Here is a 16,201-nt window from a genome sequence, read left to right as displayed (position 1 = left end):
AATACAAATTGGTAGTTATGAAATAATCATGGGGATGTAAACTACAGCACAGAGAATATAGTCAATAATATTGTAATAACTATGTATGGTGTCAGGTGGGTACTAGACTTATTAGGGGGATCACTTCGTAAATTATATAAATATCTAACCACTATGCTGTATACCGGAAACTAATATAAAATAATATTCAATGTAAAAAAATAATAATAAATTAAAAAATAAATATGAAAAAGGAAAGTGAATAGAAAAAACTATCACTGGCAATGAAAGAAAAGTAACTTACAATAAGAAACTGCTTTTTTATCTGCAAATTAAAGGAGTAAAAACTAATAATACTTGATGGTAGAAGGACTTTAAGATGAATATTCGTTAAGTGCTAGAGAAATCAGACTGGTACCAGTTAGCAATACCGAGTCTTAAAGTATTCATAACCTTTGATTCAGTAGTTTTACTTACAGGAATCTTGACTAAGGGAAAAAAAAATCAAAGTATGCATAAAACTACACAAAAATCCACTGACATGTTTCAATGACAAAATATTAGGGAAAAAAAGAATATCCCAAAAGTTGACCATTAAACCTAAAAAACAGAATGCTATTCATTTATTTAAATGATGTTTATGAAATTTACAGTAACATTGGGAAAATGTTATGAATGTTAATTTTTCTTAAAGCAGAATATAAAATTTTATACATCATATGACCACCTTTTACAAGGAAAAAAATGCATGTAAATAAGGCCAAAAAGAGATATGTCCAAATGCTATTAATGGTTGATTCTCAACTAAAAGGATTTAACGTATTTTCACATTTCTACACTTTCAAAATTCTCTACAATGAGCATTAAATAGATAATTAAAGAAAAAAACCCAAAAAGAACAATTTGATTAGAGATGATTAAACATGTATTTATCTCCATTTACTCTTAAAAGGAAAAAAAAAATCACAATAAAAGCTTTTTTTTCAATTAACGGTAAAAATCAGTAAGGCCAAAAATAATGGAATAGACAAGTGAAACACAGTTTTTCAACTGAAAACCACATGATGGTAAGGAAAACTAAGAAGCAACCCAATTAACATCACAGAACTCCCCAGAGGCTGATTAACTGGTTAAAACAAGTGTCTCTGCAAATAGGGGTAGGAGGGTCCAAAGCAGAAAGACTGGTTGAAGGTCTAGGTAGGCAGTTAGATGTTGGGGTTCCTCTTCTGTACTCTGCTCAGCGAGGTAACTACCTCGGGTGGTTTATTTTCTCAAAAGGGTGAAATAGAGGCTCTTGCCATAGAGGTGGGCATGGAGGAAGACGGACTAGGACACCACAAGCACCTAACTGAAAACTGGGGGATTCAGTGAAAGCTTACTGACTCAGACCTTTTCCTCCCTCCCAACAGATCACCCACGAACGCCATGGCTGCCCACCCGAGTAACCTTCCATAAAGACTTTTGGTGCCCTACTCTTCAATGTGAGCAGCTGCCAAGGATCACCAGACATGTGAGAAAACCATTTAACACAAAAGACAAAAAAATATAAAACGTTAACAGAAAAGTTGGAAGGCAAAGTTGAAACCTTGCCAAAAAAACCCCAGGACGCAATGAAAACAAGAAAAAGAAGGAAAACTACAGGACAAGTCCAGGAGAGGAGGTTATCCTACTTGAGTAACAGACATCCCAGAGGGGAGGAAGCCATTAGCAGAATCACTTTTCCGGATTGAAAGGTACACAGCACAGTGGATGAAAAGAGATCTACCTACTATACCCAAGTACATTATTGTAAAATTTTAAAACACTGAGGTCAAAGAGAAGATTCTATAAGCTTTAGAAATGGAAAAGAAATCTTTCACATAAAGGATCAAAAATCAGAATAGCAGCCAGCTTCTCCATAGCAACACTGACACAAATTGTGAAGGAAAAGGATTTCCAACTCAGCCAGACTGGCACAATGTAGCCAAACACGCCATGTTCTGATAGTTAAGGACTCAATTTACTCCCATGCACTTTTTCTCAGGAACTTACTGGGAACTGAGGAACAAATAAAAAGAGGAAGACACGGGAATTCACGTAATCTAACGTAAGCCCAACGGGAAAGGAAATTTTCAAGACCTGGTGAAGGGAAATTCCCAAACAGCAGCTATGAAGCAGCCTTGAGCCACCAGTCCAGGCTGTGAAAGAAGCATCTTCAATAGGATGAAAGGCATAAAGGAGATTTACACAACCTGGTAAGTGTTTGGGGAGGGTAACACACAAAAAAATCTCAATGATCAAAAAAAGAGATCATTATTAATTCCAAGAAAAGGAAGAGCAATTATTTTCAATTAGATGGCTATGCTCTCAATAGTATTAACCAGTCCTATCAGTACACAGCACCATGAACATGTTATTTAGAAATATGGAGGGAAGCACCAAAAGAAATCAGCTGAAACCATTGAAAGGGATTATCTGTAAGGAACAGGAAACAGAAGTACACAGAAGACTGATTTTTTTGTAACCTGCTGAAACACGCACATACATGTTACTCTAACATAGGGTTTACAATTTCTAGGGCTTAGGCTGTGTGGATTAGATGCACCTGCCCAAAAGAAAACTGTTTAACTGCTACCCTACGAAGATTCCCAGCGCCTTTTGCTCACCTAGATGTACCCTTCCAATAATCTTCTGGGTGCCCACTCCTTTGGCGATCCCTGCCCACCGACGATCCACCAGCCTCATTATATTACACCTTTCTGCACACGCTTGGCTCATAATAGTCATCTGGGCACCTAGAGGTGGAGGAAAACATCAGATGACAAAGACAAAATCCACATTTGTGATAAGATTAAAAATGCAGCACTAAGAACAGGGCAGAAAGCAAGTCTAACCCCAGGCTTTTGTCTGTGTGACATTATCCCTACCTAGCAGGTTTCCTGCCACACTTAGTTCCATTTTCAGTTCCACACTGAAATCTGAAACAGTGCAGAAACCTGACATTGAGGGAAAGAATATGTTCTGTTTAAATGTAATAATTAAATGATATTGAAAAACTTGACCAATAGGAAGCAAAACTACCTGGAAAGCACTTCCAAAAACTCAAACTGTCTACAGATGGAAAGGCTCAAGTAAGCACGACTTTACATTCAGATCCGTTTTCACTGAGTATCTCTAACATCACATTAAGCTATTTTTATTTCAAACTTTGGGATGCTCTAATTTTTTAAAAACACATCATACAGTCTCTCAAAAAACTGGAACTGAATTCCCCATTTTCTGCTCCAACAACCAGACCCTCTTCCCTCTCAGGAAGCGGGCAACGAGGGTCTTCTCTCTCCTAGTGACGTGTACTCACCCCCACTGGAGTTGGCCTGTGCGGAAGACACACTTCTCTAATCTTTACCTACAGAGCTAATCTCTCTCATGGACTCTAGTTCTGCATTCCTGTGTGTTGGACATTTCTATCTTAAAAGCCAACAGCTGTAAAACTTTCTCCCCAAATAATTCTCTTTGGATTCCTCTCCTTGCCAACGGAATTGTTTTCCTGCAATCATAAAACTTAGGCATTGTTCGCTTGAGTCCTCTTCTTTTAGTCTCCTCCCCCTCTCAAACGGTTCCAATCCTGTTAGTAACTTCTATGCAATTTCTGCTATTTCTGACCCTCCTTCTAACCACAGCGATCAGCCTAGCTCATATTCTGTCCCCCTTGCTAGTGGGTAATTTCTCCAGTTTCCAAACCACTCTGCAGATGTATAATTTAAAGCAAGGAAATTGTTCTGACCCTAAGGTACAGAATTCTCCAGATCTGTCACTGTCTTCATAAAATATCACCTCCTTCGGATCACCCATTCATTTGCTCAGATACTCAATGGCTCCTACCTCCTCTTTGTAAGATCAGCTTCAAATCACATCGACACAGCTTCAGATCCCACCTCATTCTGGCCCAGCTATTTCCAGTTGCTATAGCCTGAATGTTTGTATGCTTCCAAAATTCACGTTAAAACCTAATTCCCAATGTGATATTAGGAGGTAGGGCCTTCTGGGAGGTGATTAGGTCATGAGAGTGGAGCCTTTACGAAGGGGATTGGTGCCCCTAGAGGAGACCCCAGAGAGCTCCCTCACCCCTTCCACCGTGTGAGGGCCTAGAGAAGACTGCCATCTATGAACTAGGAATCGGGCCATCATCAGACACGAATCTTCCAGCGTCTTGATCCTGGACTTTCCAGCCTCCAGAACTATGAGAAATAAATCTGTGTTGTTTATAAGCCACCCAGTTTATGGTGTTGTGTTACAGCAACCCGAACAGACACAGACGACAGCCTTATATTCCAAATGCTCTAATCTAAACCCCCTGCTTTATGAGGGGGAGTTTGTTCCCTTTGCCACTTACTCACTTGGACCCTCCTGTAGAGTCCTCCCTTCTCTGCTGTCATTTTCTCTGAATTCCACTTATGCTTTAAGGCCCAGCTCAAGACCCACCTCCTCCCCAACTCACTGTCCTTTCCCAGTGATCTCCCCTCAAATCAATTCCAACATTTCTTGTTCATATTAGGCAACTTCAACTTTGTGGACACTGAAAGCTCTTGCCATTTGGGGAAGGTTAGATTGAAGAAGGCCCAGCAATGAGGAAGGAAAAGGGAGTTTGGGAAGGCAATTTCCTTTTTTCTTTCTCCCTCCCCACTCTACTCCACAAAAGCTAGTTACTGATATAAAGGAAGCAAGCCCAGGATGAGAAGGGTCCTCTGCACTGCTCTCCCGCCTCTTCTCAAGCCTCAGCGCGAAGCCCCAGTCCTCTGCCCGTGGAGAAGCTCAGCGCAAATGCCCTTTTGAAGGCACCCCTGAGCGCCCAGGCAGTGTAAGAATGTGGTCTCTATGTGAATCCAACATGCACCTGATTGTTGAACAGTGGTTAAGAGTTCTGGAATCGAGCAGCTCAGGGGCTGAATCCAAAGTCTACTACTCGTGAACTGTGTGTGCCTAGGAGAGAGACTTCACTGCTCTCTGAGTTTCCTCATCTATAAAATAGGGATAATGGTAGAACACAGCTCACAGGGATAGTATGAGGATTGAATAAAACTGAGTAAGATGGTATAATATTAAGCACCTTAGTTAATTTAGCATGAATTCGCATGGTGCTTGGCACATAGCAGGGGTTCAATAAACGCTGAGTGTTATACTAGGGTCTCTTATGCACTTGTCTCTCTCACTCATAGGGGCCCTGAGAAGCATCAGTTAGTCGGTCTTACCTTCACACACTCAGCACAAGGCCCTGCACACAGCACTCAACAGACATTTTTTAAAACTGAATAATCAGCAGCTTACTTCTCCTAAGAATATACACATCTCAAGATACAATTTCTTAACGATGACTGAAACCTAGCATGTGCTCAAGTACTTGTGGGTGAACAAATGGAGGAAAATGTACTCAAGCAGGAGCTTTTATATTTTAGGATCTCATCCTATCTCACAGCCTTGCGTGAGACCCAGAATCAAGACACACGAGACCACTGTCACACCCACCTGGTGCTGCCCTATGTGTGGTCTTACTAAAAAGCAGAGTTGTTACTGAGAGATACGGTGCCAGTCAGTACAGGGATTACGTGAACTCTCAGGTGCGAAACTCCCTGCCTCCTGACCTGTTAAGTTCTTTAAGGGCAAGAGCCATGCCCCCTACAGCCTACACTCCTCACAGCTCCCGGCAGAGTGATGCACACAGACCAGGGGGGAATAATTGTTTGACCTTCACTCCACACAGCTCTTTCTTATACTCCTTACTCTAAACCCACTGACTCCCCCAGGAACCCAGGATGCCAAATAAGGGGAGATAGGAAGATATAAAGGAGACACCACAAAACACAAAACTGGTTATGAAATTATTAAAGAAACAAACCTATCACAAACCAAAAAAGACTTGCCAGTGAAGTAGTAACCCCCAGGCTTACTGATTAGCAGTCCAAAGGACTACTGCCATCTTTAACGGACACCGGAGTCTCCCCTTCTCCCTGTATGAGGTCAGAAGGGTGGATGGAGAGACAAAAACACAAAAGACGGAGATGTCACCTGAGTCAACAAAGGCTTTCACAGGATGTCCATTCACTTTGCAGTTAATATAAAGCATCACTACTTGGCCAAAACTTTCCGGAGCCTCTTCCATAGCTATTGTCATGTTTTCCTCAATGTTCTGTTGCCTGTAACAAACCAAAACCAGGTACACTAAAAGCATTATTTTCATGAAGGGAAATCTGTTTCAAAGTCACATATTAAAAACAGATTTGTATGTATCTTTTGCCCCAATTTGCAGCTGAGTCATAGAAATGGAAATTGGTGCCCTCTCCTGCAATACGTGATCCAGGAGGAGGCAGTGAGAATAGACGTACAGTTAGCAGAAAATAAAAAAGCATACATATTACCCTCTTGTAAAATGACTGCATTTGTTCTCTTTACAAACTCAGAAACTCAGGAAAATAAACTTCTGGAGAGTAAGGGTCACAACCCTTTTTATCCCGTAGAACGTTAGAATTTCATGAATGCTCCAATTTTAACTGAGGGTTTTTAGGTATTTGGGTACCTTTCCTGTGTCCAGTGCATTAAACATTGTTTGCAAATATAATACACAGATGTTTCAACTGCGTGTATTGTATCTGCTGCTTAATCTCCAGATTGAGTTTTCTAATCTGTAAAATGAGGATAATTCCTATTACAGGATTGCTGAAAAGTATAAAGCATCCATTATACAATGCCAACGTAAGAGCAGATGTTCAAAAAATGCTCAGAAAATATCCATCTACCTACTTAGCTACCAGTTAGAAAATGACACACATTTGTATCACAGTTCACCTGGTTCATCAAATCATTTCTTCAGAAATTGAACCTATTCTAATTACCATATGAGAAAAGCATATAAAAGGAGTTCCAGCTTACTCCAACATCTCATGTCTTAATCCCCAACCTCCTTTTAAAAACATAACCCAAAACTACCAACATTAACAGACACTGAGCAGTGGCTGGGCCACTTACCTGAAGGCTGAGACCTAACAGAATAGGGTCCAAGGTTTAGGTAAATTATACTGTAAACCAGGGGCTGGCAAACTACAGCCCCCAGTCTGTCTGTGGGAACACGGCCACACCGTTCATTTACATACAGGTATTACCTACGGCTGCTTCGTACTGCGCTGCCAGAGCCGGGCACCAGCGACAGAGACAGTATAGCCTACACAGCCTAAAATGTTTACTATCTAGCCCTGAACAGAAAAGGTTGGCTGACCCCTGCCCTAAACTGTAGTGCCTATCCTTTTAGTAGTAATACTCTAGCCCAATTGAATTGATGGTTTCACTGGCCATTCTGTAATAAAATATTAAACTTCTCAGAAAGTCTAAGGCACACTCATTTAGACAGGCAAATATGCAAGCTATTACACTTCGGCGTACATACACCCTGTGTAATTGCTGGTGTAGCATACCAAATAAAACTTTAATAGGCATTTGATATAATTACACAGTTTTTCTCCTGTGCCATGTTATTTAGAAATAACCTAAAATTAGTTGCACACTCCTGACCTTGCACTGACTCCAAACAAGGTAAGCCGCAGCAAAAAATCTTGAGATAATACCAGTTACTTTGGCTATTCTGGGCTCTGTATACAGAGTCTCTTTACAGGCACAAGGTTTTCCCCTTTAGAAGAATGTATGCGTTACCCCGTTTCCTTTACCTCCCCCTGGAAAGAAACATAAAGCATATGGATATGCCTCATTTCACTTTTTCTCTTCCAATAGCTAAGTGCCGTGGTTTGGCCACGAGACCTCCCACACTGCCTCCCACCCCTCCTGCTTCCTGGGTTGAATGCAATTATTCTTGAGAACTATGTCAGGTTCCCTTCTAGCTGCAATGTGGTCTAGTTCAGAGAACACAAATGTCTTCCTATTTCTCTGGATAGATTTAACTAGTGAGATGTTTCTCACAGATAGTCATTAGTTCTGGTACAATTAATGGGGACACAAAATCAACAAAAACACAGGTGAACGGCTTAGGGCTGTCAAGTGATTCTGGAGGACAATGTACGTTTCTTTGATTTCAAATGTCATCAGAGAAATAAGAAAACCATTATTTGACTTCCAAGTTGACAGTATAATGTAGTGACAAACTCAGACTTCATTTAGTGACCAAAGAGGACGACAAAGCCCCTAAAAGTAGGATCATTAGTTATATTCTTCTTAGTTACACTAAGGCCTTCACAACTAGCAACAAAAAGTGAATCCTGGGGGGAAAAAGCAGCTTTATTCAAAGGCACTGACTGAACGGCGTCTTGCTTGTGACTAGAGATGTGACCACGGGAGGCGTGAGCTGATGCTGAGGCCCCACCCCTCAGACTCTGATTCCTCACATTTGGGAGTAGAGCCCAGGCATCTGCATTTTTAAAAGCTTTTCATGTGACATGAATGCAGCCTCAGGTGAGAACCACAGCATTCAAAACCTGGAGCTGGGAATGTGTCCGGCAGTCAGTTTATCCAAGAATTGCGCAAGGAAAGACTCAGGACTACAAGGTTGCATTTATACACAGGCCTCTCTCTCTCTCTCTCCTGATCTAATCAAGTTCTAGCCCTGGATTTTATCAGGGCTCCCGCATAATGCGTAAGGAAAGGGATTCCAACCAGCCTGTGTAGCCAGCCTCGCAGCCTCACCAAACTGGGGGCTTCTGCTCAGTCCTGAGGTCATCTGCCTGGGGCTGCTTTAATGATGAACTGTGGGCTAATGAGGGAGTCTTTATTAAGATTTTAGACGAGAAAGTCATTAAGTTAGGTACCTGGTACCTTTGCAAGGTTGCATCAAAATAGGAGGAAACTGGAAGAGAGAATAACCGCAAAGACTGAAGTTATTATCTCAAATGCAAAATAAGGAATGCACCTCAAAGCAGGTGCCTAACTAATAACTGAACCCTGTAGTTTGGGAGATATGGACTCTCTTACTCTTGAGGTGAAGGTGCCATTACCTTATATCTTCTTCTATTTTTGCCTGAGCTTCAAGATCAAAAGGGTCAGCAGAAAAGAGACGAATCCTTTCTTGCTCTCTCCGGGCTCGGTCCTGCTGCTGCTCCACCAGGACCCTAGAAAATTTCTCTACAAAAATAAGGGAAACATCTTAAGTACCACTACATTTCATTCTTTATTAGTGCTTCTCCACATCAAACAATTTCTCAAACAGAACTGTAAGAGATGCAGAAAGGATGCCCCCAAATTAATGAGCAATTACATTTACTTTCTATCTGAGGCCAGACTACTTCTTCACCTAAATTTGGTGTAAAGAAATAAAGTACCTGCAAAAATCATTTAGTCTTATAAGAAGTTATGCATCACATTTGTTTCTGCTCAGAGATAACGACTTTTCAATTTAAATCAGTGGGGAATGACATCTGTGTGGCAGAGAAGTGACCCCACTCCTCCTGTCCCCATTGCTCTGATTGCTCTATTCCCTAGAAATAAAATAGAGCACGATGAACCCCCTTTTCCTCTTTTAGTTTCATTAGCTTTCTGACACTGTCTGCCTTAAAGCAGACAAATTAAATGCAAACTACTGTTGGCCGATCGATAGCACCTGATAGGTAATAGGCAGGAAAACTAGTAGAGAAAATAGTGCTTACTGTTAAGATACATGTCACAAGAATCTTTGTTTTGCTCATTCTTAAATGGGGGTGCATTTAAATGTATAAGCTTGAATGTGCCATCATCATGGTCTCTGGCAATTAGATACGCTGCATAAGAAATTAAAGAAACCAAGATAATGGTCACGTGAACTACTTACTACACACAACATGGATGAATCTAAGAAACATTAAGTCGAGTGAAACACGCCTGACATGGGGACATACTATATGATTCCATTTACATCAAGATCAAAAATAAGCAAAACTAACCTATAATGATTATCACAATAGTGACAGCCTATGATAAAGGGAGAAAACTGACTATGAGAGAACATGATGGAACTTTCTGGCGTGAGACAGAAATGTTCTGTATCTTGATTGGGGTGGTGGTTGCATGAGTTTGCCAAAACTCAACGAACTGTATACTTAAATTCGTGTATTTCTCTGTAGGTAAATTATTACTTCAATTTAAAAAAATGGTTACTTGAGGAATGAGTTATTCTGAAATATTTTAAAATTTAATCACAAATATTAAACCCAAGAGTAAAATTGGAGAAATTTACAGAGAAAACTTTATTCATAAAGATGACTAAAAATAAATGTCCTGTTAAATAAAAGAATGGCTCAATTAAGCTCCCAAAAAACTGTTGGTAACAACCCTGCTATCATTAAACTTGGGGGGGGGGGGCGAGAGAATAAGGGGGTTCCATTTTGCCATCCAGGCTGATGGTTCTGGCCATTTCCTGGAACTGAAAGTCATCAGGTGACTTACTGGTGTTTTCTTTAATTAAGGGTTTAATTAAATAGGTCAAAATATCAGTACCTGGGTATATGCTGCTAAAATAATTAGGGAAAAACATGTAAATGGAAGGGGCTGGTCTACCTGGACTTCTGAACTGTCTGTAGCCCTGAAATTCTGTTGCTATTGCCAATTAACTTAGCCTTTGACATCAGCACCAATTTCTCTCTCCTAGACCAACACATATGTTCAAGGAATCATGTGACACAGTGGGCTGAACACACTAGTTAGGCCTGAGTTTCTCCACATTGGCTGTGACACAAGCACTTCACCTCAGGTCAGTCGATGGCCTTCCAAACTGATAAGCTTACCAAGATCTCCGCTGAGCAGAGCGTCTGCCAGGGGCGGATTGCGTTCCTTCAGCAAGGACAGCTCATGGGGGTTGGCCAGCAACATGTCTCGGAGCAAGGCAGGATTGTCCAAGCCCTGAGGGGATGAAGCTATGTCTCCGGGAGATGAGTGGGACTGCTGTGCTCCCGGTGGCTGCCGCTGCCGGGAACCTGACGTGCCAGGCACAGCTATACTACGGAAGTCTATTCGGGGTAAGTCTGTTGGGGAAAATCGATTCAGTTTACTTCAAACGACTCCATGAAAACAAGCATCTGAAGGAAACAGCAGAACATTTGTTCATGCGTGGCATGTAATAGCAGCAAGCGGTAATGCTCTAAGCCTCCCCCCTTGCTTTTCCTCATGCTCTAAGCCTCCCCCCTTGCTTTTCCTCATGCTGACTTTGAATATAAAGATTGCAGTCTGAAAGTGAACAAGAAGGAAAGAAGTGTGTTGGGTGTGTGTGGGGGGCCACAGACAAAGGTAGTAACCCCAAATCTTTGGTTTATAAAATATCCTAGAAAAGTTTTCATTTATTTTTGTGTAAAAAACATTAAAGCTAGTCTCAACAAATGTAACTGCGTGGATTTGGATGCGGTTCTTAAAAACGTCCCGGTCTGCTTTGCCACATGCTTAGAAGAGCCCCGACACCTTGAGCAAAGAATACCACCCATATCAAGTCAACAGCACAAATGTTAGCTGTCAAGTTCTGTGCTGCACGTTAGCTCTTCCAATTGGCACTTTCATCTGTGTATCACTGCTGACACGTCTTAGACCCCAGGGGAGCCAGCAGGTGTAATCATTTCACGGGAGAGGAAAACAGAAGACAAGGAACCCGCACAGGTTCTCGGTGCTGAGGACACCAAAAGACGTAACAGGTTTAGAAACTACAACGCCAGGTTCTGTACTTCAGGTTCAGCTGACTTTGATAAGCAAAGTAAAATGAAAGGGGACCTTACACAAAGGACCCAAATATTGTATGAGTCCATTTATATGAAGTGTCCAGAATAGGAAAATACAGAGACAGAAAGTAGACTGATGGCTGCCCAGGACTAGGAAGGAGGTTTGAGGGCAGATGGGGAATGACTGCTAATGGGAACACGGTTTCTTTTTAAGGTGATAAAATGTGCTAAAATTGGGGCGGCCGGTTGGCTCAGTTGGTTAGAACACAGTGCTCATAACATCAAGGTTATGGTTCGATTCCCACATGGGCCAGTGAGCTACCCATCCCCCCCCAACAACTAGATTGAAAACAACGACTTGACTTGGAGCTGATGGGTCCTGGAAAAACACACTGTTCCCCAATATTCCCCAATAAAAATTAAAAAAAAAAGTGCTAAAATTGATTGTAGTGATGGCTGCACAACTCTGAATATACTAAAAACCATTGAACTATATCCTTCAAATGAGTGAACTGTACGGTAGGTGAATGATCTCAATAAAACTGTTATTTAAAAGTTTTATTTTTTTTTAAAGGAAAAGGAAAAAAATAGAAAAGTAGAGCCAGAATGAGGGCTAGGACTCTACATGTCTTTAATGTCTTTAATCCCAAAGTGAATCTACATGTCTTTAATCCCAAAGTGTTATTTAATGGTCACACTTGTCCCAAGTCTGGGCCAAGCTGCTTGGACCACATATAAACGGGATGCTTCAACTCTGCATCTTAGCATGGGTTCAACGAGTCACTTTCTTCAGACAGCCCTCCGCTGCTAGCTAGTACGAGTGTGTGGGTGTGGTGCAGCCCGCATATGTGCATGAACTTCCAACCATGAAAAGGTGATGTGAGTGGCATGCTCTCTGTGAGGTAATCTATACCCACTAGCAAAACACACACAGGCAGGCTTTCTTTGTGGGTTAAAAATTTTTTTTCTTCAACCCCGTTACATTTATCTTGAGTCCATTTACTTCAGAATAATTCTGAAAAACCTGTTTCCCTTATAGACCAGATCCCATCCTCTCTTTCACCTACTGGCTCTCTTGTCCACACGGGACAGTACCAAAAAAAAGAAGTACATCTCCAGAACTAACATTTGCATCAAATTGATCAAAGGAAGATTTGCTTTTTATTGACTGGCGTGTCTGAACCACTCCTCTCTCTACAGTTTAACAGTCGTCCCCAGGGAGCAAGGTAACCCAAATCTGGGAGGAACAGTGCCTGCTCATCTCTTATAGCCCCAGTTTCAGGCTGAATGGAAGACTGTGTTCTAAGTGGAGTCTGTCATCACCCGGACACCTATCAGCTGTTACCGTAACTTTTAAAACCAAGTGACCTAGAGACTAAACCCTGTTTAAAGAAGTCTATCAGGATACGGCAGGGAATGGAAAAAAACTAAGACATTTCATCAAGTAGTTCCACATTAGAACCTGACAAACGTTTGTAGATCATAAACCCCTTGGAGTATCTTAAGAAATCTGGGCCCTGTCCCTGTGTAATGCACACATGCCCACACAATTGTTTCTTTCTTTCTTTTTTTTTTTTTCCAGCGACGGCTGGGTATGGGCCCGACGCTCCAGCGCCATCCATTTTCAGGGCTAGTTGATTCGGCAGGTGAGTTGTTACACACTCCTTAGCGGATTCCGACTTCCATGGCCACCGTCCCACAATTGTTTCTTATTTCTGGGACACAAACCTCCTAAATTCTGATGCAGAGATTCCATATTATAAACACCTATTCTGGATGGAGCGTTTAAGAAAAATAAGTTTCTGTTTACATGATTAAGAGAAAGAACCCGAAGTTGGTGGTCTAGCCACTTAATGTTCATTAAAGCTCACTGTAATGGAAAAAGCACCAAATTTTAATTCCTATCCCTTCACTTATTAGCTAGGTAACTTGGAAGACATTATTTAAAATCAGAGTTTCATCTGTTACTGATAATAAATTGTAAAGAGGAATCTCTTCCCTTACATCTGGCTTAAGAGATCATGTGACAAGTGGGTACAAGTGCCTGACTGACTGTAAAATGCTCCCCAAAGGCCCGCCACTGAACTCCAGACGCCAAGCAGCAAAAGTCAGTCAGGGCCCAGGCACATGTAGGTTCTCCCGTCCTTCCCAAGGACAGAATTACCATTGGTGACAACAGAAGCTTACATTCATATTATGTGCTGAAGGTTTTACATGTCTTCTTTTCTCATCAACTCCAGGAGTTGGGTTAATGATAGCACCTATCTTGCGGATGAGGAAACTGATTTTCAGGAATTAACTTGTCCAAGGTTACACAGCAAGCACAGGGCAAAGTCAGGATCTGTATCCTGACAGCCTGAATCCAAAGCTAACCTAAAACTGAACCACTACGCTTTGACTGATGCTTATGTCATTCTGAGATGTCTTACTTGGAAAATGCACTGGAGGTCGAGGATCTGCATTCTCCTTCTGTCGCAAAATCACAACATCTCCATCTTTCAAGCCATAAGAAGCCAGTGACCTGTGGTTGTCTGTGAGAGGTCTTTCAGCATAGACGATCTACAATGAGAAAGATTTCACAGAACAAAGCACTGAGTAGTAACATGGGGCAAAACAGAAATACCAGTTTTCCTTTTCATCAGATAATGTCGCTTCCTGCTCAAAACCCTCCAACGGTTTCCCCTCACACCCAGAATAAGAGCCAAAGTCCTCCCCGTCACCTCTAGGCCCAAATAAGTTGGCCCCTGGATCTCCCTCTGACCTGATCTCATACCATGATTGCTGTTTCTCGAATAATGACTTCCCTTTCAAGGCTGTTTCACATGCTCCCCTCTCTCTCTGAAGAATGTCCTTTCTTCCGTCATTTTTAGGTCTCCAACCAAACATTACCTCTTCAGAGACCTTCTCTAATCACCCTCACCTCACATATTATATATTGAACAGGGCCTGTTAAATAAATAATACCCCCAAATTTGCTGAATTAAAGGACAAATGAATCTATGGAAGTAGTAGATGTAATTTTAGATTGACTTTTGAGCGGGGAGGGAATGGGAATGATTTACTCTGGGTATGCTAACTAATACTATTAAATAATGTAATGTGGCCACTACCCCACCTCCATCCCCAGTTTTGGTGAGACAGAACTGACATATGAACACTGTTAGTTTCATGTATACAACACGATGGTTTGATATTTGTACATATTGCAAAATGGTCCGCACAATAAGTCTACTTAACATCCATCATCTCACAGTTACACAATTATTTTTCTTGTGATGAGAACCTTTTACTATCTTAGTAACTGCCAAACATGTGATACAGTATTGTTAACTTTAGTTACTACACCAAACATTATATCCCAATGTGTCCACTTTTAAATCCTCTTGCACACTGGCAAGTCTACAAGGTTCCCAACCCCAACCTTCTCGCATTCTTCTTTCTTTTTTACCACCCAAAGATTGATCACTCATGTTTATGAGTGGAAGATAAAAGTGGAAGATATTCAGAAAAGAACAATTAAACACAGATGGACAAAAAGAACAAGGATGGACTACTAATAAAAATATTTTTATGACACACAAACACTGAAGAAAGCCTGAGAGCATAAATACAGGTGAAACAATGTGCTGTGGCAAGAAGAGGAACGCATGAAGGGCAGGCACACTGTAATTTTACCATGAAGGAACATAAAACGTACCCTGCATCATCATATACTCCAGGGGGGCATTCAGAATAGACTCAGGCTTTGAAAGGTTTTCTTCCTAACAATTCGCTTTTCACCAGGCCACATACGAACTGAGGAACTTGAGTTGTGTCCTGGCTCGGACGGGGGCCCCGTCCCTCAGCTGGTCCAGGCTTCACATTTCCCATTTGTCAAGCAAGCAGTTGGAGCTAGGTAATCATTATAGCTGCCCCTTCCAGGTCTCTCTGCTCCACTACCATTTTACAATGTTGCCTCACATGTCCTCATAGGTCTCATAGTTAAGACTGCCTGACACAGAACCTGAAAAAGATAGGATTTAAACTGGGGAAAAAATGATCTGCCACATCTGGTCTCAGAAAGTGCACTGAAAGGATGAACAGAACTAACAGGAAACTGAATTTAGTTCCTTCCAAAAATCAAACACTTCTGGGCATGAGCAAAAAACTGATTTGCAGAGTTTTTTAGGTCCAATTATACTTTGTAAGTTCTATATATGGCTAGAAAAAGTATTGTTAGTTCTTCCCCTCACCTGCAAAGTTAAAACATGTTACAACAGATTTCAACCGTAATTTTATCAACCCGTTAGTACTCTGTCATATAAGTATTTACCTCACTGTAAAAGTACGCTAGAATCGACACAGACTGTTTGCAATACAACCCGACAGTCATTTTATAACTTGTGGGACTGCTTGGAAAAACCACCAATCTGAAGTGACAAGTGTCGCAGGTTGAGGTGTGCAGCAAGAAAGAGGAGGCGTGCCAAGAGAAATGCCACGCAGGCAGCTCTCACAAGGTGGCATCAGCATCGTGAAGCCACCACAATGAAGGTACCAGAGATCCAAGGCCTATTCTTTAATTTCCCAGGCTCAGA

The 16,201-nt window shown here is 41.4% G+C and overlaps 1 protein-coding gene across 3 annotated transcripts in view; it reads right to left on the bottom strand.

Moving 5' to 3' along the window:
* LOC148755339 (protein DDI1 homolog 2) overlaps positions 1-16,201 on the bottom strand; it is a 35,811-nt gene that overhangs the window by 13,373 nt on the left and 6,237 nt on the right. For all 3 annotated transcript variants that reach the window (XM_088790171.1, XM_088790168.1, XM_088790170.1), the window contains exons 2-6: positions 14,057-14,186; positions 10,710-10,946; positions 8,949-9,075; positions 6,022-6,149; positions 2,625-2,753 (exon numbers count right to left, since the gene is read on the bottom strand). In XM_088790171.1, coding sequence (XP_088646297.1) covers positions 2,625-2,753; positions 6,022-6,149; positions 8,949-9,075; positions 10,710-10,946; positions 14,057-14,186 — 751 coding nt within the window. The remainder of the gene's footprint in view (positions 1-2,624; positions 2,754-6,021; positions 6,150-8,948; positions 9,076-10,709; positions 10,947-14,056; positions 14,187-16,201) is intronic.

Source organism: Rhinolophus sinicus, chromosome 14 (assembly GCF_057876585.1).
Source record: "Rhinolophus sinicus isolate RSI-liver-muscle chromosome 14, RSI-T2T, whole genome shotgun sequence".
Lineage (NCBI taxonomy): Eukaryota > Metazoa > Chordata > Mammalia > Chiroptera > Rhinolophidae > Rhinolophus > Rhinolophus sinicus.
This window is presented reverse-complemented; position numbering and strand designations above follow the sequence as displayed.